Source organism: Lindgomyces ingoldianus, assembly GCF_010093535.1.
Source record: "Lindgomyces ingoldianus strain ATCC 200398 unplaced genomic scaffold BDR25scaffold_7, whole genome shotgun sequence".
NCBI classification, from domain to species: Eukaryota; Fungi; Ascomycota; class Dothideomycetes; order Pleosporales; family Lindgomycetaceae; genus Lindgomyces; species Lindgomyces ingoldianus.
The window spans coordinates 1,410,551-1,432,803 of record NW_022985168.1 but is presented as its reverse complement, the minus strand read 5'-3'; the positions used below and the strand labels follow the sequence as shown (position 1 = coordinate 1,432,803).

At 48.1% G+C, this 22,253-nt stretch overlaps 9 protein-coding genes across 9 annotated transcripts in view; 4 read left to right on the top strand and 5 right to left on the bottom strand.

Moving 5' to 3' along the window:
- Positions 1 to 822: 822 nt before the first annotated feature.
- BDR25DRAFT_281245 (integral membrane protein-like protein) lies at positions 823 to 2,878 on the bottom strand. The gene is made up of 5 exons (XM_033687877.1): positions 2,588 to 2,878; positions 2,450 to 2,527; positions 1,553 to 2,395; positions 1,373 to 1,502; positions 823 to 1,320 (listed from the first exon to the last, which is right to left on the bottom strand). Exons 1-5 carry the CDS (start codon positions 2,720 to 2,722, stop codon positions 1,097 to 1,099), a joined length of 1,410 nt encoding a protein of 469 aa, XP_033551181.1. The 5' UTR covers positions 2,723 to 2,878; the 3' UTR covers positions 823 to 1,096.
- A 135-nt stretch (positions 2,879 to 3,013) lies between these two features.
- Positions 3,014 to 4,618, top strand: BDR25DRAFT_392059 (uncharacterized protein; the record flags this gene model as incomplete). Its single annotated transcript, XM_033698182.1, has 2 exons — positions 3,014 to 3,898; positions 3,947 to 4,618. Exons 1-2 carry the CDS (start codon positions 3,020 to 3,022, stop codon positions 4,616 to 4,618), a joined length of 1,551 nt encoding a protein of 516 aa, XP_033551180.1. The 5' UTR covers positions 3,014 to 3,019.
- A 38-nt stretch (positions 4,619 to 4,656) lies between these two features.
- Positions 4,657 to 4,936, bottom strand: BDR25DRAFT_351890 (uncharacterized protein; the record flags this gene model as incomplete). The annotated part of the gene is made up of 2 exons (XM_033694932.1): positions 4,657 to 4,683; positions 4,739 to 4,936. 2 exons carry the CDS (start codon positions 4,934 to 4,936, stop codon positions 4,657 to 4,659), a joined length of 225 nt encoding a protein of 74 aa, XP_033551179.1.
- An 852-nt stretch (positions 4,937 to 5,788) lies between these two features.
- On the bottom strand, positions 5,789 to 8,674 carry BDR25DRAFT_351887 (uncharacterized protein; the record flags this gene model as incomplete). Its single annotated transcript, XM_033694931.1, has 19 exons — positions 5,789 to 5,831; positions 5,893 to 6,000; positions 6,027 to 6,237; positions 6,268 to 6,388; positions 6,555 to 6,703; positions 6,787 to 6,837; positions 6,872 to 6,968; positions 7,056 to 7,140; positions 7,214 to 7,288; positions 7,321 to 7,351; positions 7,396 to 7,472; positions 7,497 to 7,568; positions 7,642 to 7,689; positions 7,719 to 7,786; positions 7,842 to 7,920; positions 7,982 to 8,214; positions 8,253 to 8,349; positions 8,387 to 8,460; positions 8,495 to 8,674. The coding sequence occupies 19 exons, from the start codon at positions 8,672 to 8,674 to the stop codon at positions 5,789 to 5,791; spliced, it is 1,899 nt and encodes a 632-aa protein (XP_033551178.1).
- Positions 8,675 to 11,017: 2,343 nt separating this feature from the next.
- On the top strand, positions 11,018 to 11,338 carry BDR25DRAFT_215559 (uncharacterized protein; the record flags this gene model as incomplete). Its single annotated transcript, XM_033684845.1, has 1 exon — positions 11,018 to 11,338. A coding segment is annotated over one exon (321 nt), but the record flags the coding sequence as incomplete, so codon positions are not given.
- A 1,359-nt stretch (positions 11,339 to 12,697) lies between these two features.
- Positions 12,698 to 13,210, top strand: BDR25DRAFT_351884 (uncharacterized protein; the record flags this gene model as incomplete). The annotated part of the gene is made up of 2 exons (XM_033694930.1): positions 12,698 to 12,826; positions 12,884 to 13,210. 2 exons carry the CDS (start codon positions 12,698 to 12,700, stop codon positions 13,208 to 13,210), a joined length of 456 nt encoding a protein of 151 aa, XP_033551176.1.
- A 4-nt stretch (positions 13,211 to 13,214) lies between these two features.
- Positions 13,215 to 18,531, bottom strand: BDR25DRAFT_215839 (P-loop containing nucleoside triphosphate hydrolase protein; the record flags this gene model as incomplete). The annotated part of the gene is made up of 2 exons (XM_033684852.1): positions 13,215 to 18,408; positions 18,467 to 18,531. 2 exons carry the CDS (start codon positions 18,529 to 18,531, stop codon positions 13,215 to 13,217), a joined length of 5,259 nt encoding a protein of 1,752 aa, XP_033551175.1.
- A 1,522-nt stretch (positions 18,532 to 20,053) lies between these two features.
- Positions 20,054 to 20,933, bottom strand: BDR25DRAFT_281239 (NADH-ubiquinone oxidoreductase-like protein subunit). The gene is made up of 8 exons (XM_033687876.1): positions 20,870 to 20,933; positions 20,793 to 20,813; positions 20,716 to 20,722; positions 20,582 to 20,662; positions 20,482 to 20,524; positions 20,408 to 20,428; positions 20,222 to 20,359; positions 20,054 to 20,170 (listed from the first exon to the last, which is right to left on the bottom strand). The coding sequence occupies exons 1-8, from the start codon at positions 20,918 to 20,920 to the stop codon at positions 20,119 to 20,121; spliced, it is 414 nt and encodes a 137-aa protein (XP_033551174.1). The 5' UTR covers positions 20,921 to 20,933; the 3' UTR covers positions 20,054 to 20,118.
- A 290-nt stretch (positions 20,934 to 21,223) lies between these two features.
- The window catches only part of BDR25DRAFT_385855 (uncharacterized protein), a 2,210-nt gene continuing 1,180 nt past the window's right edge, over positions 21,224 to 22,253 (top strand). The window contains exons 1-2 of the mRNA XM_033697964.1: positions 21,224 to 21,358; positions 21,649 to 22,253. The exon at positions 21,649 to 22,253 is cut by the window's right edge and continues 1,180 nt beyond it. Of these exons, the coding sequence (XP_033551173.1) occupies positions 21,248 to 21,358; positions 21,649 to 22,253 (716 nt within the window). The 5' untranslated portion in view covers positions 21,224 to 21,247. The remainder of the gene's footprint in view (positions 21,359 to 21,648) is intronic.

Here is a 22,253-nt window from a genome sequence, read left to right as displayed (position 1 = left end):
TAACCTCATTCCCTTCATTACTTTCTCACTCAAAATATCCATATCTGTATCCTCAGAGTCTTGTAAACCAATCGTAGTCCGCTCCACTACAACATCCTTGTCTCCCGACCTAGGGGACTTCTCAGACTAGGATTGGAGCGTCATGGGGTCCGAAGCCCCCGTTCGCCGATTCGCGTTTGAAGCTGTGGGCTGGGCTTCTACGTGCGTGTGTGAGCATATACAATGCACCCCGACGAGCCCGACGATCGACATGCGATGCGGGATCGCAATGAATAGCCTGTATGTGGAGGCACGGATTTAGCGTCCGAGGAATTGCGTCGATGTGACATTGTTGGAGGCAGACAGGCAGGCAGGAAGGCCTCAGTGTTCAGCTTCCAGCTCAGCGGATTAACCGTGATGGTTGGAAAGATTGGATGATCACTCGTAGCCTAGCCTTAACAATTCCAGCCCACGAAACTTTCCGATCCGTAGCTGTGCTTGTACTTATGCCTTCGTTCACGTGAAAAGGAACAAACTCATAGAATCACTCAACTCAGACCGACTTGCCCAGATGAATGCAGACCTCGTGAATCTTGGAAGACAAAGTGTTGAGTCTTGGAACGCCAATCACAGCTTCTCCGCACCCGTGGAACAGTAAGAGCGAATTGAAGCTGCTCAGTAAGAGCAATCATAGGACAGTGGCGCAACTGTGAACATGTACCTACTCATGATCCCGAAATGGACTATCCGCATTTGAAAATCGTGTTCAGATCTCTCGATCCACGAATTGGACGCAGGACTCTGTGGAGAAAGCATTAGGCTATTTCATGCGAGGGTATCTTTCTGCAGAATCTTTTTGAAATTGAACTCGTGAGGTATGGGACGAGTGACTGAGAGATTGGACGTAGATGGATGAAGAAAATAAAGTGCAAATATGAAGATCCAAAATAATCCAATTGACGCAATGAAGACGTGCCAGAGTCTTGTAGGCCCAACCACCTTACCCAATACCAAGAATTCGTTGCCCTCAATCATTAATCCATCTTAATATCACGCCCAAACACCTGCCCTAGGAAGTAGAAGAAGGGAAGATGTAAAAAACCATAAAATATGTACATCAATGCTGAGCGGCCAACGGTCGTCCTTCCTTACTCTGAACAGGACCCTGTGCCTCGTCCTCAGACATGAGACCCTCGAGCTCGAACTCTTCCGCATCTCGTACTTGCCTATCAACTCTTGCATGGCCATTCGGCATCCCGTTGGCTCTGGGGGCTTCGGCATCAGACTTCGAGTTCATGCCCCATGCGTGTACAGCGTAGAGATGGAGGAGCATGTTGACGACTGGCGATGTGGTTAGCATACAAGTAGAGGTACAAAAGGGACAAATACTTACAAAGAAATAGGAGGAAGGAGATGCTGTATAGAATGAGGACGTAAGACACGTGGCTTACATGGGCGTCAGAGAGAAGTTGCATCTGCTCTTCTGTGGCGCCCATGAACAAGAAGCCGGACGCATATAGGAGCTTGCATTTCATTAGTTCCCGTCCTAGACTTAGACTAAGAAGCGACTTACGAATGGAGGCAAATACTGGAAGCTGCTCGGGTCGGAGCCGTCAGCGGTCGTGGCATTTCGATCTTTCAAAACGAAGGCAATTTCAATAATGCGAGTGACGCCGGCAGCCATCAGCGTGTAGCCAAAAAGGGTGTGAACTATGTTCGACAGAGGCAGCGTCTGGGGATGGGCCGACATCCCGTAGCCAGTGAGCAGGATAACAATTCCGGGAATGAGATTTCGCTTCGGTCTTCCGTCTCTTGTGCGGCTTAGCCAGATGCCAACCAAGCCGGCACACCACCAGATGATACCCATAGAGGTATGTTGTAGGTCATTGTGAACCCATGGCCCGCCCCAACGATGTTCCGTGAAGGTATTGACGCATCCCCAGGCTGCAATGACCAGCGAATCGAAGAATTCTTGACTCCGTCCGGATCTCCGAAGCCAAAGTTGCCCTACGAGTAGCAGGATGGTAAGAATAACTCCGTATGCGATAAATGCTCCTCCCATAATGAAATGGGCCAGGCATTGTCCGGTATGGTCGCCGCGGCAGAAGCCCAGGGCCGTAATACCCCCAAAGACGAACTGGGCCCATGTCACAATGGGCATGAGTTTGCCAACAACGCCATGTCCCTTGACAACAATCTTCCGTATTTTCCCATAGATTCCTCGTTCCAAGTGAAGCTTAAGATACACGCCCATTGCCACCTGGATTATGAGCAGAAGCATGATGATCGGGACGAACTTCGAATGTATGTTTGACGCAAATTGCCGCCCTTTGTGGCCATGTCCGAGGAAGTATCCCACTATTGCGAGGACGGTACCGGTGGTTTGAACGGGAACATGCCATTTGGAGCGGATTATCTACCGCGAATTAGTCCATGGCGATCCTCAGGCTCTCAAATCGGCATAACATACCCCTAAAACCATTCCCGTGGGGAATAGCACTCCCCAAGCCAGCGCCTGCACCAAAATATGGATCCATAGTATTGAATCCTAAGGAATCCGTTAGCATTCACCATCGACTCCCTCTACGCAGCGTCTGCCTCAACATACAATCGGATCTCCGGAAATAGACTGGCCCTCCTCGATGTTGTCCATGTGGTGCTCGTGTGCCCTCGCCCTCACTGCAAATGTGAGGAGCAACAAGACGAGGGCCGCACCTCGCGACTTTATCCCGGCCTCAACCATGTTTCCGTTCGATAGGGCGTCAGTTTGTCGAGACTGGTGACGACAGAGCGGTGGTGACTCCGACGTGGAGGGTTTCAGGCAGTGAAAAGCATCCAGAGAGGGGTATGGGACCGAGAAACAAAGCGTCGAGTGGATAGGAGGCGCAGGTTGTTTCAGTGAAAGCCCAACATTCATGCGGTCGTGATTGCCGCTTACGTGAACGGAAGGCACGGAGTTCTTGGCGGCCGGTACTTCCGAGACTGGTTCGCCGAAGGATGACGACTGCGTCTTCGCAAGCTCCAACACCAAACCCTTGAAATGGTTCTCATGGCGGGCGTCACGGAGGTTCCTGACTCGGAAGACGAGTTTATGACATCCTCGCCGGTTGTAACCTCCATCTCTGCTGACAGGCTTTCTCCCGCCAAAGACGATGCTCTCCATGCCAAAGACGCGTTCGAAGCGTTCGGTGACGATGTTTCAAGCATCGCCTTAAAACAAGTTGAAAGCTTGAATCAAGCTCAAGCAAACATTTTCGCGAATATCGATATATCTAGTCCTACCCATTCAGCTGACCTACAGTCTAACGAACCTCCCTTACAGCGGCGCGAAGCCAATCCCGGCAACATAGAGACTGTACAAGAGTTGGAATGTATGCAGGTTGAATATAGTGTTACGGAACGAATTGAAATTCTAGATCCAGCTGTACGCAACTCGGAACAGAAAATGTCGGAGCGAGTTGCAAATGCAGAAGTTATGGAATTCGTGCACCCAATTTCACAACCAGGTGATAACGATGGAGGAACAGCAGACAGCTGTGTGGTCTCCGTGGACAGACCAATTCTCACTGTACAAAAGTCGGAATCTACCGCGGAAGACGAAAGTGCCAAGCGGCAGACTATTTCGCCCGACAATGAAGATACAGCATCCATGTTGAAGGATCTGCCATCTCTCGAGGATAAGAGGACAGTATCCCAACAGGAAATCCGGCCTTTGAGGCATTCTCACCTCCCAGTCGACGCAACAAAATTGACTGGTGGAGAATTAAGTTTTCGGCCACCACATCAAGAGTCCGACAGAGGGATGAAGGAGGAAGTAGAAGCGGCGATAGAGAAAATCCATAGCTCGGATGAACGGTCGCTCAAAGATGTTGAGATGGCAGATGCTGGCCATGAGGGAAGGAGGACTCCTCAGCCCCAGGTATGTCTGTTCTGACTTTTACGTCCCCTGAAACTGACTCCCTGGTAGATTGACCCTAGCAAGGATCCTTCACGGCGAGATGAAACCAATTTGACTGAATTGACGATACCTGCGTTGAATGCGTCCTCTCAGGAACACAGTTTATGCGGTGATGGCAATCGGGGCACTAAACCCACGACTAAAGCGACAACGGCACAGGATTCACAGCAGCGTGGGTCTACTAGCGACATATCGACCCGCGAGTCTGATAGTGCAGCTAAATTAAGATCTCTGCTGGAACCAAATGGCTCTCAAACGCAGAATAGCCCTCCAAATACCACCAACTTACCAGAACCTCAACCCCAACCGGAGTCATCACCTCCAGTCAAACCCGGCTCCCCACTCAAATCCTCAAGCCCTTCAAAATCCTCCCAAGACCTTGAAGAGCTCCGTGCCCACCGAGGTACCCTCATTGCGTCTCTAGCTGCCCTCCCAAACATACAGGACGCTATCGCGAAAACCAATGCATCCTCCACGGCGTCTTCACCTTCCACAGCCGAACTCACCGATGCAGAGGTTATGGCAGCCGCGAACAAGATCGTCAAGAAGCACATCAAGCTTCTCCATGAGTACAACGAGATAAAAGACGTAGGTCAGGGCTTGATGGGGTTGATAGCAGACCAGCGGGGTGTGAGGATTGTGGAAATTCAGGATGAGTTTGGAATTTGTGCTAAAGACTAAATGTAGTTGAATAGTTCTGTTCTGATAAGACTTCTTTGTTATTTCGATTGCAAACACAGATACCCCTTATGATCGACACATAGGTAGCAAATAGAAGAAAGCAAGCACCTCTCTAATGACAATGAATTCGTTTCCTAAGAGTTGTCTTACATTAAACGAACGATTCAAGAAGAAAGCGGCTAATCCGAGGGTAGGGATCTTATTATTGGCTGTCCAGCCATCGAAGGAAATGTGAACTTGGGTAGACGCGGCCTGAATAAGACTCCTGACGGAATCGGGATGCTTTTCGAGCTTCATATCCAATGACTTTGTGACCATTGGATGGGATGGAATGCTGCCCTTGACACAAGGATTTAGATATTCCAATAGAGCTCGGAATCGTGGGCCCTCCAGTTTGCGAAAAAGATGTGGTCAAAGGCAATCCAATCAGTCAAGAGCTCGTGAAAATGAGTCACATCGAATTCCCTCAGGGCCTTGTTCGAAGTCACCGGGTCGAGAAATCACTGCAAAACCGAAACAGGAGTGGGTTCTCTTTTCCGTTTTAACTTCCTTATTGAGTCGATAATGCTGTGTTTCTCAGTGCGATGATGTTTGTATGATCTTGTGCAGCCGGCGGCGTACTTCTGAGGTTTGTGTCTTTTCCTCTTTTTAACGCAGAGGCGACAAACCTAAAGATTCGCATCCTTCTATAAAATGTAATAGGCGTATTCCCATGTCCAGCCGAACCGCTTGCTTTTGGAGATTAGGTACCCCGGCCGGAAATGTTCGGGAAAGGTATCCCATTCCTGTTTGGTTGGGCCAGAAGAGATGGCTGACTCTTCAGGAACGACGTATGAGTCAATAGAAGGAATACAATGAAAGGGAGTTCCTGGATTAAGCGCACCTCTAGGTGGAGAGCAAGTCGAAATATCGGTTAGAAAGTTGGTCAAAGGCATTTTGGTGGGGATAAGAAAGATCGACGGTCAAAATGTTGTATTAGGAAAGGTACGCGAACACTGTGCCGATGAGCAATGCCGTTCTCTCCTGCACGATGTGGACGTGTTGTTGTGAACGTATTGTTGTGAGATTTCAATAAAATCGCACTATTCTCGTGACGAAGTTGGCTTCTCTCCAAATTTTTCGTGTGTTACGTTTCTCTAGCATCGTGGGTATATTCTATCTGCTCCCAATTCAGAAATCTGATTCGTATCGATAAGAACAAGAAATAGCGATACTGTTACAAGTTGAATGCAGAACGGGAGAAAAGAATTTCAATCTTTAGCTATTTTCTGAACCTATCTACGTTGGACCAAAATGGAAGAAACCCGGAGCTACTTACCCTGCAACATGTCTGCAAATTGATTGAAATATTGAATTGAAGAAAGTTATTCAAGAGCGCAAAGCTTGATGAAGTGATTAACTGATTGACAAGAAACTTAGGTATATTTCAAGATTGCTTCTGCTATTAAATCCTAGTGATTTCATAGTCTGAACTCGATGATCATCGACATTAGAGGAAGAGCTAGGGTCTAGTACAATTTTCGAGGCTTCCGCTCGCACCCTGACTATGGTAGCTTGACTTGTGCTATATTTTAGATTCCCGAGATTAAGATAATCAAGCAGCATTCGTTGATACAGGACTCACGTGACTGTCTATCACGTGTTCAGACTCACCGAGTACCACCTGTGACGGCTTGATATCTCCGCTTTCATAATTAGACCTATCCAAGGGTCAATCCTCCATATTCTTTTGATCCAGTTGGCTCCTGCTACGCGAGGTAAACACACGCACTATCGTGCATCAAGACAAGATTGTATTGATTGCTATTTCTTTCTAAACAGTATTGTATTGCTAAGTATTGCTATAAACTCAATCAATCAATCAATCATTAAACTCTATTGAATTATTCACTTCTATAGTAAAGGGTCAATCAAGGGAGGCTCTCAGGTCGGATACTAGAGACATAATAGTGCTAGATGTGAAATGTTGTTGAATATTTGGGGCCGCGATATTGGAGGATGAGTTTTGCTCGTTTCTCCGAGTCGAGTCATGAGCAAAAGGGACAAAGTAGGCCGCGGGCGTTTTCAAATGGTCAGCAATGTACGCTCAAGGGAGATCCGCTCACCAAAGTCCCTTTCCAAATTTCAATCCTGGGTATACAGAGTATAGAATTGGGCAGTGACGAAACGAAACGAGCTAGTCAAGACCAACCTAAGTATGGAGCCCCAGTTCCGTTGTTCTAGTCAGTTGTCCCAGATCTGGGCCAGCTGAACTCTTGACGCCCAGCTCAGTAATTTGGCCCTGGAATGAATTTCTTTTGTGTTGGCGGCCAAATGTTTCAGCCACATGATTTACTCCGCGATTTCGTCTCTAAGTTGAAGTTATCAGCCTTCAAGTTTAATCTCATGAATTTGGATTGTATCAACTCTTGTGTAGTTTGTATCTAAATTACATGACGACTTTGATAGATGCATGTAGAATTTGTGTCAAACCTGCAGCTGTTGCATCTACATCGGCAGAACCAAATCTAGCCTTTCTGAAACTTATGGGATGTTGAATTACTTATCAGAGAAGAGGTCAGCGATGCAACCTTAAATTTGCTAGGAGAATTGCACGGAGCAGAGGAGGATCCAATTCCAGATTTGCGGAGTGTATCGGTCGACGTGGTATTAAGGCTGGATGCCAAACAGCTTAGGGCTTCAGGCATCAGGCTCTGTCGCACAAGGACTCCAGATCCCAATCAGCTGGTACACCTCGGGAGATATCCTGCCCAACAAGTTAGTAAAGCAGCCTAGACCCATATTCTGGTAAAGCTCAAGATGATAGGTAACTCTATTCAAAACTCTGAGATTCAAGAGTTCTGTGAGAGTCTTGCTGGATTGGTGGCGTCAATCTGACTGACCAAGTCCTTTGATGCAGGGCAGAGTCGGCAACCCAGCACGATCAATGCTAGAGTATTTCCGTACAAGCCTACCGACGGCAGTATCGGAGGTAAAGACTAATGCATGTCTATTGCATCTGGGGGGCATGCTCCCCGCACTACAGTTCCTTCGTCAACAAACAGCCTCGTTCGGTTGAAATATGCCCCAAACTACAGTTCTAAATCTTGTCTTTACAGACTTTCTGTATTGCTTCATGTTCTTACTTCCATCCTGCCGTAGATCGATTATAATAGTTTCGACCAAATTCTACACATGCATTCGAGTCCTTCGTTCTGTCAACGGCAAGCGCTAGCATGCGGACAAATTTTTGGGGAGCGTTTAAATTGCAGACTGTAGGGGGACGGAGATAGGGATCCTTCTTGCGCTCCAATTCAATAAACCTTTTTTAATAGTCAAACTTTGAAATTTCATGCCAGTATAAATTGTTCTAATTACTCCCACTCGTCGACCTTTTCTTTATAGGGATTAGTTGTCGCATCATCAAAATTTTTCAGGATTTCTTGTCCATTAACAGAGTGAAGCTCTTCAAAACCACCTGTGTCCTTCACTAGCAGGATAAAATCTCTTTTAGCCCTCGGTATTGTGAGCAGACCTGAGAGGTTAGGCGTTAAAGACTCTAACTGCTTGAGTGAACTTAGTGGTCGAAGACCTTCAGTAGGTCTAAGCTGATGTGGCTAGAGAGCTCGGTTTGGTCTCTGGGAAGATGTCTTACAGGCGGCACGACGGTGGGGAATACTAAGACAGTATCGGTAGTCGATCTGGCAAGAGTATTGAGGGGTAACCAATGTATTGAGCTAGTAGTGGAGGTACTAAACAAGGTTGAACGCGAAAGTCCTACAGGAGTACCTTCGCCTACTATATATATTCCTGCTGATCACTCTGATAACCGTGATCACCGTGAGCGATAGTTCTGGGCGCGACTATCACATCACGTTCCCGCTAGCTTCGCAGCACCACGCTGTGTCCATACCAGCCCCTTGGTTGGTTACCATTCCCATGACCTCCCATAGAGCGTCCCGGGTGAGTCCTCCTTTTCAGATCGTAACAGTAGGGAATGAAGAATAAGGGAGGTAAACAAGAGAAAAGAGAAGGGGAGAAATGGCGCTGCTGCGCTTGACATAAAGTCAACACCATAGAGTGTCCGGAGATGCCTATTTGCCTAACAGAGCTGTAAGAAATATAGGTAATATAGTTATAAAGACACTAAGAAGTAGTTACTAACTAGTTTAAGTATTTATTCAGGCTAAAGATTTTAACACTAAAAAATAATAATCTATTAACGTGTCTCATAGACAAGGAAACCTTACAGGATCTTTTTATGCACTTTTTTACTAACTATTCAGGTTTTTTTGTTACTTAGCTATAGTTATATATTATTTTTATAACTTTTCTACTTTAATTACACTTTATTAACATTTTAACTAACTTATAACATTTGTTTATTAAGTGTGAGAGTACTGTGTGCAGGAAGCATGAAGCGTAGAAGGAGGTATAGGATAGTATTAATAGACAAATCCTTATGGAGACTTAGGGGTTTAGGAAAGGATATATATATGCACTAGGGTATGTAACAGGACGTCATGTGCCTAAGGCCGGGCTAAGGGCTCTCCGGGGGAGTCTGAGACATGTGTTATTATCCTAAGGAGAGGGCTCGCCAGGAACGCCTGATAGTAGCTCAAGAATCCAGTAACCAACTAAGGACTGCACACGGATGCAGTGTGGCAGTCGTGCCAGACTATCGCTCACGGTGATAGTGCCTACCAGCGTGACGACGATCAGAGTGATCAGTAGGAATATATATAGTAGGCAGAAATCTTCTTACAGGACTTCTACGTTTAACCTTATAAATCACTAGCTTAATACATTAGTTACTCTAATACTCTTGTTAGACATCTTCCTAGAGAACTAATCCAAGCTCTCTAGCCATACCCCCTTGCATCTACCAAAGGTCTTCAACCACTAAGTTCATACAAGCGGTTAGAGTCTTAACAGAATGTCCTAGTTAACTGTAACAATAAGCAACTTGTTTTTTATACAAGCACTATATTATATGCTATCCGTTAAGCGACTTTACTTAGCTACTAGTTCTAGTTATAAAAAGTTTTTTAGGCTTATTGCTATTAGCTAAGATATAATTTTGCTTATTAAAAAGCTAAACTTATTAAAATTCTATAATTATATTTTTTACGCTTTAAATAAGTGCTAGGTGTTTAGAAGTAGCTTACTAGTAATTATATAGACAGCTTTAACCCTTTCTTAGCTTTATGTATAACATGTTTCATAAGTAAGCGGACCACCTAAATGAGCAGACTAGCAAACCCTGCAAATATTCTCTTTCGACACCGCCTAGAGTATAACACCGTCAAGCAGCGCATTCTCTTAAGAGGGGAGAAGTGCATATCTCTAGCAATCATTTCCGCCACCATGATGAACCTGCAAAACTCAGGGGAAGCAATGTGTTTAAAGTAGAAAAAATGGTCTCTGTATGTCTTCTTATTGCTCTCTAAATTATTGCTGGCTGAACTGTTGGCCAGATTCAGCATGGTATTGTGATTGACGCCAAATAGTTTGGAGTCCATTCTCCTACCTCCCCTGTCAGCTACATTACTTCATACATGAGGCAAGACTCCTTCAGGCGAACTAGGGTGAACCATTGGAACTTCCTGAAGAAGAATTATCTTGCTTTACACCGTTCTGCCATGGTTTTACGCTCATCCTAAGGAAATGGGTGCTCATTGGAGTAACGTTCATGAGAGAGCCTGTTTGCAGTAGCCACGCATGGCTCACACGATAGTCGCATGCATTCTCACGATGGCCTTATGTTGCTAAGACTTACCCTTTTTTTGCACATATATAGACCCCTAGGTGCACTCCTCTAGCAATCAATCCAGTTCCTCTCACCTCTGTGCTCCCACAAGCTTCACAGAGCCGATATACGACGATGCTGCTTTCGGGCCTCATGCTGCCCCAATGGATGGAAGAATTGATTCTATCTCTCGTACAAGGTGATATCAAATTCGCTCCGACTTCAACAATCTCATCCGGAGGAAGGGAAAGGGCCTCATAATCCTTCTGCATGGAGAACCAGGCACTAGCAAGACACTTATCGTGGGTGAGCCAATACATCTTCATGGCCAGGGGAGATCCTAGTAACTATATTATAGAAAGCATAGCAGATTTCACTCGTCGACTTCTGTATGCTATTAGTTAGCCGCGGTGATCTTGGGCTAGCGAGAGATAAGGTCGAGAAAACTTTCACTCAATCTCTTCAACTCACCATTAAATAAAAAGCTCTTGTGCTCATCAACGAAGCAGACATTTTATGGAAGAAAGAAGCAGCAACGAACTGAAGCTGAACGAGCTCGTGTCTAGTATTCTCCCTAGACGCTCCACATATCCCTTTTCCTTCACTTCACAAACAACGATATACTTTCTAGCCCCAAATTTCCCCTAATGCTCGCCTGAACCCTCGGAAACCTCGAAGGTATAATATCTCTCACCACCAACCTTGTCGGCTCCATCGACCAAGCCTTCAAATCCCGTATCTACCTCTCCCTCTCCAACCCTCGTCTCAACCCGCAAGCTCGCCGCCGCATCTGGGAAAACTTCATCAAGAAGGGCTTTTCCGAGTACCAGCTACGATGGGTGAACAATAAGTTTCTAGACACGGTGGCCAAGGAGGAAATCAGAGCGCTAAATCCAGAATATCGCCGCATGGCATATGCACTTGCTGTTAACGCAATGAGAGGTGCAGCCGGAGGACATCACGGTGGGACTAGAGGCGCTAAAGGATTTTGAAGTTAACTTTAGTGAGGCGCAGGATTTGAAATGGAGGGTCAAGATCGTGCACTGGAATTGGGGGTGCATTTGTATAGATTTTGTATAGATTTGGTGTTGCTGCCGGTCTGGTTCTGGCCTTCTTCTCCTTTTTACTTGTGACAAAGGCAGAAGGACGATTCGAGATAATGGATGTACTTGGATTTGGATTGTTGTAGTGGCTGAATTGGGAAAGATGATCTACCCCTTTCTTCCCATATGTCTAGGTGTGTAAGCGTACTTAACCCTGCTCACTAACTTGATCCACTCCACATATCCCTAGAATGTAAAGCATTCAGCCGTGGATGGGGGCCTATTACATTGTCATCCCAAATAGCACGAGACTCCCAGGGGCATTTAGACTCAAAGCCGATATTTGGAGTCATATATCATCGAGAAATCGCCAACCTTTCCATTCCCATGAGATCTTGCACCCACCCACCATCTCCCGCCTCTCCAGTACCATTAGCCCCCATCCTGCGCTTCAAATGCATGTTCAACGCCTTAAGTCCACGTGCGCCACTCGTAAGGATGCGATAATGGTACCCCGTGGATCTGTCCAAGGCCTCTTCCAATCCATCGCTATGAATGTAGTACTCCTCATCGATCCTAAGATATGAAGGATAATCGAACTGTACAATCAATCCTGGTAGCCCAGTGACATTGGCAAGTTTCAACTGCATAGGAAACCGCTTCTTGGGGGTTGGATCGAACGGGATGAAGTTGGAGAGGTGGTCGTTTTCTGAGATGAGGTCTTTCAAGGATGATGTTATCTCGGGATGGCATAGGCTTAGTCTTCGTCGTAGATAGACGGATTGCGGTAGGCGTGGTAATGGCACTGGTACTTACAGTCATGATTCTCCAACAATTGGCATGCCCAAGCTTTGGACCAAGAACTAAGACCATGTGACCGCGTGCTTTGTTTGTGATGTTCGTCTCGATTCCGAAGGCTGTGCAGTCCGCTGCGGAGCGCACCGTGTAGATGCTGCCTTCGATGATGCGGCGACGATGTTGCGTTCGCCGGGTCATTGCTTCAGAGGCAGGACGAATATGATGTGTAACGTGTGAGAAGTGTCGATGAGGGCACCGAACAAAGGAATGGCTTAAGAGTCAGTATTTCAACTTGTCGGTGCCTTCAGTGCAGTGAGTGGATGGCGAGGCTGAGCTGTGGCGCAGGAGGCGTTGTTGACTGAGCGTCGCACCAGCCACTGACCTTGGGAATTCCACAAAGATAGAGGAAACCGAATCACACCATATACAGAAATGCATTCGCAAAAGTCGTGCCATTATCTCACCACGGATCTTAGTCCCGTCATGTACGTGGATACACATTGACCCGAAATGCTTGTGAACACCAACCGGCAACCATCCAACTCGGACCGACAACTCAATCACTCCTCGCACGACAACGTCAGTCTCCAAACCACAAGTACAATACCTCAGAGCACATCTCTTTGCAGGTATACCAATGTTTCTATATCCTACCTTCCCTAATACCCCTCTCAACGCCCGTAGCAATCGTTATAGTTGCCTACCTTCAAGTCTTCAAAAAGCCACCCAAGTGAAGAAATAAAACGAACAAAATCAAACCAAAATCAAACAAGACAAGAAGAAAAAAAGACCATGGCTATAAACAAGTTCCAAGTCGGAGCCAAGGAGCTGGCCTTTACGCTGTCTCTATCTACAGCTGATCTTCTACTCCACAACAGGCTGGCTACAAGGCCTATCCACTCCGCCTTGCAACTTCTAGAACAGAAGTTTGCTGTCCCCTACAGAAAGAAAATGTGCAATAGAAATGAATACCAAGCCTGTCAACCCAAGAAAGATCACTCAGATCTCAACTCTCGGAAGTAAGACATTACTCCCTTCTCTCCCTGTCTCCCTCTACCTCCACCAATTTCGGCTGCCTCTCATCAAAAGCCTTCTTCGCTTCCCTCTCCAAACTCTGCAACTCCCCACTCGTTTCACACATCGCCCTAAAGCTCCCTCCCTCCCTCCTCACTAAATCCCAGGGATCCCCAAACTCCACCACCTCACCTTTGTCTAACAACAACACTTTATCATAATCAATAATTGTCTGCAACCGATGCGCAATCGTAATCGTCGTATTCCTTATCTCCCTTATCGTCTCCTGAATCTTTGCATCGGTCGCGTAATCAATACTAGCAGTCGCTTCATCCATTAGTAACACTTTCGGCGCTTTCAGTAATGCGCGCGCTAGACAAAGGAGTTGCCGCTGGCCTTGCGAGAGATTAGAGCCCGATTCTGAGACTGGAGAATTAAGGTTGCGGAACGCGTTTTTGTTGTCGGCTTGCATGGTGCCTTGTATAGTTGCTGGGCCGGGGACTGCAGTGGGGTTGCCGTTGGGCATGGTGATGACGGCATCGTCGATGGTTTCGCCACGACTGAACTGTGAATTTCCGAGGATGGAGCCTGGATTGGTGGTTGAGGCGGGGACGCTAGCTTTGACGTCGGCGTTGGCGGCAGCGGCGGACATAACGGGTTCGGGGATCTCAATAGCGCGTGGTGTGCTAGGTCCTTCGGGGCTAGTGGCTACGGAATTGGCTTCTGAGATCGTGGATATGAGATGTACTTCCCGGAGGGCAGTGTAGATCTCTTCGTCGGTGAAGAGCGAGAAGGGGTCGAGGTTGCTGCGGATAGTGCCAGTAAAGAGAGTTGGATCTTGCGGAACCATGACGATATTCTCTCGCAGATCTTGTAGACCAATTAATCCAACATCAACATCGTCAACAAGAATCTTGCCCTCTTCCGCCTCCAAAGCACGGAAAAGCGCTAACGCAAGTGAACTCTTTCCTGCACCAGTACGTCCCACGACGCCAACCTTCTCACCAGGGCGGATCTTGAACGTGATTTTCTTCAAGACCAGATCAAAATCTGGCCTGTATCTCGTGCTGTAGCCGATAAATTCAACAGCGCCGTGAGCTGGCCAATTGGATGGCGGCCGATTATCCTCAACAATGGGAGCAGCCTCTTGTTCTACGTCAAGATACTCCTTGATACGCTCGACCGAGTTCATATTCTGCTCATTGGCGGAGTAGAGTCTAACAAACCACAACACATTCTCGGTGAATGTGACGGCATAGGTCAGGGCTAGACCAGCCGCGCCGGCATCAATGACCCCGACATTACGAACCACGAAGACACCAGCGAAAAATGAGACCATTGCGCCAACAACATCTACGCGGAAGGCCAACCATCGGTTAGCAGCCCAAAGGTAGATGAAGGGTCTATGCTGAGTATTGATCTTGTGGACGTTCTCGCGGATAAACCTTCTCTGGTCTCCGTAAGCTCGTATCGTCGTCATGCCGGATAGGGTCTCTCCAAATTGCTGATACAGAGGGCTTCGGTGAACAGACTCCAAGCGCTTTAAATCTCTCGAGGAATTAATATAGAATCGCCCAATTAGAGTGTAAAGAACAGTAATGAATACGCCAGCAATCAGGAAGCCAGGAGTGATGACGGAAATTAGAATAACGATGGTAATGATCGAGGCAAGACAGTGGACAACACCTATGGCGACGGGAGCAACTTCCTGGTCCACTGATTCAATGTCCTTAGAGAATCGGTTCATAAGCTGGCCGAGCGGCGTCTGATCGAAAAATCGGAATTTGGCGTGAGTAACAGCTTCAATAAGCTTCTGGTGGACCCTGTAGGATGCAGCGAGAGACCCTCCGAAAAGAAATCCTTCTCGAAGGAAGGTAATGAACATGAAAACGAGCCCAAGGATAGCGTAGACAGCAAGGAAATACCCGGAGTCGACTTCGGAATTCGTGGTCGTGAAGCCAGCATCCATCAGGTTGTATCCGTGATGTTCACGGCCGGGTTGAGAAAGGAACGGAATGTTCCAACTGCAAGTACCACTAGATAGACAAGTTCCTAGACCGCTAAGTGCAGGAGCATGAGTGACTGGGGTTCGGTGATGGTATCCTAAGTACTGAACACGCTTCTCTGCATACGCATTTGCCCACGTCCTAATCCAAACGTTGGTGGCGACTGAAGAGCCTTGTTGTGCAGCGAAGACGAATGATGCGCCAATCCAGTAATACCACGGGCCCATTGCTCGGAGATACATGATGATGAGACTAAGCTTAACACCTCCCTCGGCCTTGGTTTCCCCCTGGGTATTGCTTGTTGGTATTTTCTTGGGATCAGCTAAACCGTTTGTGTTGCCGTTCGCATTTCCATTCGCACTACTAACTTCACCTACTGCTTCTTCGCCACCGACATCAGACGGAACTCGCGATGGAACTCTCGATGGGCCTCGTGAAACCGGTCCGGACTTAGAAAGGTCTTCGGTAAGCTTTCCGGAGTTTATCACTTCGGTTGGTGTACCTTGGGCAGTAATCCTGCCATTGTCCAGAACCACGGCAAATTCGGAGTGAGGAAGGCAAAGTCCGACGTTGTGTGTAACGAGAATGGCGGTTCGGTCGTACATGAGTGGGCCCAGGAGAGCCTGATCGAAGATCCACTTGGCGGTGTGAGAGTCGACAGCGCTGAGAACATCGTCGAGAAGGACGTGGCGAGCCTTGCAATATAACGCACGGGCAAGGGATATGCGCTGCTTCTGGCCTCCCGATAGAGTGACACCTTTCTCGCCTACGATGGTCTGATCACCTGCATCAAGGATTTCGAGATCTCGTTGCAGGGAGCAAGCCACGAGGACATCCTTGTACCTCTTCGCATCCCACGCACTTGCGAAGACAATATTTTCCTTAACAGTGCCGTTAACGAGCCAAGGTTGTTGGGCACAGTAAGCGATGCTCTCTGTCAGACCGGTCTCAGGGTCAATCTTAAGATCTTCTCGGCTACTGCCTCCCGGCAGGTACACATCTCCTTTCAGTTTGGTCATCTCGCCAAGGAGAGCCATGAGGAGTGAAGTCTTTCCACATCCAGTAGGGCCAACCACAACATTGAGCTCTCCCACTTTGAACTTGATATCAAGATCCATGAGCTTGAATGCTTCAGCCGTAGCTTTGTCTTGCATGTCTTTTCCGCCCCAGGCAAAGGTGCCGTTTTCGAATCCAATGATAGGCTCGCCATTGTCGTCCTTTTTATGTGTCACAAGTTGTGAGTACTTGTCAGTTTCCGGCTCATTTAAATACTCCTCGATACGATCTACAGATACTTTTGATTCCTGAACGTGTGCAACCATGTCCGCGAGCTGATCGAGGGGAATCCTAAGGATCTGAAAGAGTGAAAGGGCGGTAAATGCGACGGACGGAATGAGATCCTTCTTCTCGACTTTGGTGTATACCAGGAATGACAGAAAAGTAATCAAAACAGGCGACCCAGACCAGATGGTCGCTGCAAAAGCCCAGAGAATATATCTTCGCCTCAGATACTTAAGTTCGGTATACCTTTTTTCATTCACTTGGCCGATGAAGCGCTGCTCCCAAGCAAAGTACTTGATAATGCGGATATTGCTTAGGACCTCATTGGTCGTGTGTATTCTTGCATCAGTAGCGGCCAGAATCAGTTTCTGGATTTTAGCAAATTGCTTTGAAACGTAGAGATTGATGGGCAACAGCACGACCATCATTCCAACACCCGCAATCGAGCTGTAACCAAGGATACGATAGAGAAGAGCGACAGCTACGATGACTTGAACAGGAGTGTTTGCCCACAGGAAGTGAAGATATGCACAAATTTCGCTGACCTTAAATGCATCCACGGCCATGAGATTGATGATCGCCCCAGTGGTAACTTGAGAATCGGATTCCGGCTTCGGCGCTTCCTCCTGCTTTGGACCCTCCGTTGCTTTTTTCTTTTTCCGTCCAAAAGTCATCATTCGCTTGAGGCGTCCGAGTTCGTTGTTATCCTCCGACTTCTTTCTCTCCTCACCCAGAACCTTCTCTGCACCTGTGCATACCCTTCGCTTCAACGCCTTCGCGTAGATCTCGCCAATAATGACAGCACGCAGCCGAATGCAGATTTTCCGACCCAGCCACAACGCCTGTCCGTCAGCGAGAGCGGAGGCGCACCCTGAAACGAAGAGGAGAATGACATAGAACCATGCAGCGTTTTTCGGAGTGAGCTCGGGCTCTTCCACATATTCTAGAATCGCTTTGAGGAGGAGTGTAGGCGCAAAAGTAAGGAATCCAGATAGGACCGCCCAGCTAGCTTGAATCAAGAGCCCTCTTTTGAAATATTTCAGGAGGTGCCAAGCCAATATTGAAGTCTTCTTCACTTGTCGATAGTTCGCGATCACGGCCCCTGCCTTGTCTCTTGGAGGTAGATTCCACACATCGTCAAGCTCGTATGTTTTCCTGAATCCTTTCCATACAATAGCATCCACCCATCCAAACGTAGCAAGTGAGAGAACGCTAGCGATGGGTTCTCGGGCCGGTTCAATGTCCCCTTCGTACTCCAATTCAACCGCCTTGTTGCCCTTTCGAGAGGTCAATGCAATGGTAAGAAGGAGCGTTATCAAGGCAAAATCCACGATTGCAAACTTTTGAGAAAGGGTTGACCGAGGATGTATGATGGCAGAACGAAAGATGAGGATTGCGAAACACCACTGGAAGCCGTAAATGAAGGCAGTGTGATACCACAATCGGGGAAAGGACCACTTGTGGGTGCTCGAAAAGAGCAGTCGTAACGACGCTAGGGTGGCGATGTATGTCCAAACGGCGATGCTCGAAATGGCCGCCGTCCGGCCCTTGTGGCCCCACGCTTCCGTGAAGAACACGGCAGCATGTACGCCCAGCTCCGCCAGCACAGCCAGCTCTTCCAGCACCACCACTGTAACCTCGCCTCGCGGTTTATTTACGGCCATGGTTGACATGGTCTGTCGACTGATGGTCGGGTGGAGAGCAAGGTGCTCGCTGCGCTCGAACTCATCGTCTTCTTCAGTATTGCTCCCGTCGTCGTCATTGTACTGCGGGGTGCGTGGCGACCAACCATGCTGGATGTCGCCCAGGGCAGTATATGCATGGTAGCGTTTTGACTTTTTGGCTGCGTAGTAAACCTGTATCGAAAGATAAAAGAGGGACACCCCGCAGACGATGAGGGGGAATAGTGTTTGAAGATAGCTGCAGATAAGTTTTTGTGTCAGCAATAATAGTAAGAGCGGAGGAGAACAGAACCTACTCGTGCTCGAAGCAGGGTGAAAAATCATCGGCACCCCATATCGGGGCTTTGCAATGGGCGACCATGGCCAACCACCAAGAGCTCCGAGTTGTGGTGAAGAGTTTCTCATAAGAGGGTGTTCGGGCAATTGGTCAGGGGTGGGATGCAGGAGACATTGAGAAAGACGAAGCCTAGGGGCGTGCGGACGGGTAAACAAACAAAAGTTTGAGGAGCGGGAAGGTGAGCGGCGTTGAAAGATGAGGCGCCACTTGACTGAGTGCAGATGGTGAGCACTGTTGAGCACTGTTCACGCGATATGGAAACGGTAAGCGCAGATGATGTAATTCAAGATGCACGGGCCACCAAACGCTCGGCTAGCCGACTTGGCTGCGGCAATCTTCCAATCTGGCGGGGGGGGGAGGACGGGAGGTTGGCCTTTTCACCTGTCAAACGATCTCGCGACTCACAGAAGTGAAGCAGGTCGCCCCTTCATATGTGCAGTTCCCTAGGGTGTTCACCGTTCGGATCAAGCTTTGCCGGGTCGACCACGCTCACCGCTCTGAGTCACAGAGCTGGAACTGTTAGATGGAGCTTTCCAAATGCTGCAGATACGCCTGCAAGCGCTCCGCATCAATCACCTTCCGGCACGGCTCATCCAGCGTAGCGCAGATCGGGTTTTCTTCGTCTGTGACTCGCTCTGCTCCATGCAGGGTACAACCCTCGTCTTGCCTCCCACTTTGCCCCTTCGCACGACGCTCTGAAGAGTCCTTGTGAGCACACTGCTTCCAGTCTCCTGTTGGGGTGAGCCTCTACCGATGGAACCCGCAAATGTCAGCAGCCCCCAGATGGATCTGGGTAGCTCCCACCCCAAAACAAATCAGTCTCCGCCCTTTTCTCGCCCAGATCCCGGGATCTTGCAATCTTCTGATCTTGCAATCTTCTGATCTTGCAATCTTCTGATCTTGCAATCTTCTGATCTTGCAATCTTCTGATCTTGCAATCTTCTGGGTCATCTGCTTAAGCCGGGCGTGAAGAGCATTCACCCACGGAATGACGGTGGGCAAACTACTGGCAAAGACACTGAGAGGTCAACGAGGCTTCCTCTCATCTTGCCTAGCATTTGGACAATCGGCGGGACTTGTGCAGCTATCATGAGCAAAAAAGGGCGTCCTTCCCCCGCATATCAAATGTTCGAGCATGCACCTTTGGGGAAGGCAAAGGACAGGGGTCTTCCACCACAAGCGTTTCTGAATGGTGGCTAGATGCGCACACAAATTCTAAAGCATCCAGCTGCGTACAGGACCCTGACACCCGCACATGTCCCATGTTTCGCAGTTCCAGCCACCGGTGCACATTGCCCAGAAAATCCCGAGTCAATTGGTGCGGGGAATAATTCAAACTCTTTAGTCGCTCCAGTCTCACCATTTTAGATAGACGCATGTCACCGACGTAGCTTAAATGTGCGCCCAAACTTGAGGAGTTTGTTTAGAGCTAAATGCTAGCTCGGGGACCTTAACCGACGTGATTCGTTAGAGAAGGCTAGCAGCCCGAAACAAATGCACACGAAACCACGTGTTGGCTAATACCAACCTGATCATTGGACTTGTGCGATCAAGAGATGCTGGATAAATTGTTTGTATGTACAGTGACTGGCTTAGGAAAGAGGCTGGTGTTTACTGTCGAGCCTTCACAACTGGCGCCCAGGCGGCATACTTGTTCTTAGTTCTGCCACAGAATTAGTATGAGTGTCAACCGCGGCAGATACAGAAACCGTACGTGCTGTATGGCTTGTAGCCCGATTGACTCCACGTCAATGTCGGTCGGTGCTCCTTTGGCTCCCATTCACGAACTTGCCGCTGGAGAATGGGGTCTTGGGTAGGGGGCTTGTCGACCGCGTAGGAGATCCAGGCATGCCTAGAATTATGAGTACAGCACAAAACGAAACCAGCAAGTTAAGCATACCAGCCAGGCTCGATTTGGGACCTACGTTTCACATTAGTCACACATCCGAAGGGAGTCCGCGGGCAATGACTTACGGGTCAAACTCTTGTTCTTTGTAGTCTACCCATCGAGTTCTCACTGCCCCCCGGATATCAATCGACTCTCCCAATCAAATGCAGGCTGCGGAAAACTCACGGGGGAGCTCCTCTTCCAAGTTCTCATAGTATTTGTTGCCAAATTGGTCCTTTGCAATGAAAGTTCCGGCTTTGGTGTCACCTGCGTGGGGTCAGCCTGTCTACTCTTCGACCGCTCTTTGTCATTCTACATACCGATGTTCTACATTTCCGAGCGATCGCGATTAGCCACGAAGGCGAGGGGGGTCAATTGCGTTGGTGGAGAGACATACCGCAAGCTGGTGGCAGTAATCCTGTAGAAATCACTCAATTAGCGTTGCTATGACGATGGAAGCTAGATATAGCTCACCTTGATTCCTACCCTGCGAAGATTCCTCAGCGTCCTTAGGAGGGTCGACATGGTGGGGTGGTGGGTGTTCGGACAAGGTGGGTTGGAGCTCTGTCGATAATGAGACGGCCCTGCCAAGACATGCCCTAAATTAGACTAGCTCCAAATATCCGTACCCGTCGCGAAGTCCAACGTCAAGAAATTCACAAGAGTGATATCACTTGAGTCCCACACATTTCAATCAGTATGATAGTAAGAAGCTTCGCTGGACCTTCAGCGTCGAAAAGGATTTTCACGTGTACATTTCGCAACCCCAATCGTAATTTCCAAGCTTCGCGGAAATTTTCGACAGCAAATGCGACATCAATCCCTACCTCAACTCCACAGTCTCAAGCTTCGATGCTTGCAACAATAACAACGGACTTGGATAAGATAGCGCCGAGGTTTGATCTACAGCCTGAACAGATTCAGATCTTGAAGACTCCTACCGAGTTCTATGAAACACTCAAGGTCAGTTCACCCTCATGAAATCGCTGCATGTGCTTTCTCTCTCTTTCCATTATCTATCATTCTCTCTATTCGTACCATTTACTTGCTATAGCTTTCACTCAATAAATCCGTGTGGCACTGATTCTCTTCAAAAGCCCTTTCCCTTTTCCTAGGCTTGCTTCTCCTGCCCTCGAACCTTTCTATGCGTGCTTGAGCCGTTTCAAATTCATCGACTATCTTTTTATTTTCATAACTCTGCCTAGCTTTTTTCGTATGAAATCGCACATTGCCTATCCTAAAACCCCCAACAGCACAAAATCTCCAAAGCCCAATCCCGCATCTACCTCTCGACCCTCTACATCGGCAAAACCGAGCACGAACTCATCTCCACTATTCGCACTGCCCTGCAAAACAACCCCCAACTCTGCGTCTCCTTTCTAACCGACGCCCTCCGCGGCACCCGGGAGACTCCTCACCCGTCATGCGCCTCCCTTCTCGCCCCTATAATTACCGAATTCGGCGAAGACAGAGTCGAAGTGCGAATGTTCCACACGCCGAACTTGACCGGGTTTAGGAAGAAGTTTTTACCAAAGAGAATTAATGAAGGATGGGGATTGCAGCATATGAAGCTGTATGGGGTAGATGATGAAATTATTATCTCTGGGGCAAATTTGAGCACAGATTATTTCACGAATCGGCAGGATCGATACCATCTTTTCTCCGATGCGGATCTGACATCATACTTCCATAAGATACATTCGGGTGTCTGCGACCTTAGCTTTTCAATTCAGCCATCGAACTCCCCCGCTGGATACACCATGACCTGGCCAACATCCAACGCGGCACCCTCCCCACTCACCTCCCCCTCCGCCTTTAAGAAGATCGCAGCAGCCCACCTGGCACCCCTCCTTACCCC

Coding starts and splice junctions, on each gene's coding strand:
- BDR25DRAFT_281239 (XM_033687876.1), bottom strand. CDS start 20,920: ATGTCGACCCTCCTAAGGACGCTGAGGAATCTTCGCAGGGTAGGAATC. Junction 20,429..20,481: donor AAAGAACAAGAGTTTGACCC/GTAAGTCATTGC, acceptor TGTGAAACGTAG/GTCCCAAATCGAGCCTGGCT. Junction 20,360..20,407: donor TCCCAAATCGAGCCTGGCTG/GTATGCTTAACT, acceptor TCATAATTCTAG/GCATGCCTGGATCTCCTACG.
- BDR25DRAFT_281245 (XM_033687877.1), bottom strand. CDS start 2,722: ATGGTTGAGGCCGGGATAAAGTCGCGAGGTGCGGCCCTCGTCTTGTTG. Junction 2,528..2,587: donor CTATTTCCGGAGATCCGATT/GTATGTTGAGGC, acceptor CGGATTCCTTAG/GATTCAATACTATGGATCCA. Junction 1,321..1,372: donor CTCCTTCCTCCTATTTCTTT/GTAAGTATTTGT, acceptor CCACATCGCCAG/TCGTCAACATGCTCCTCCAT.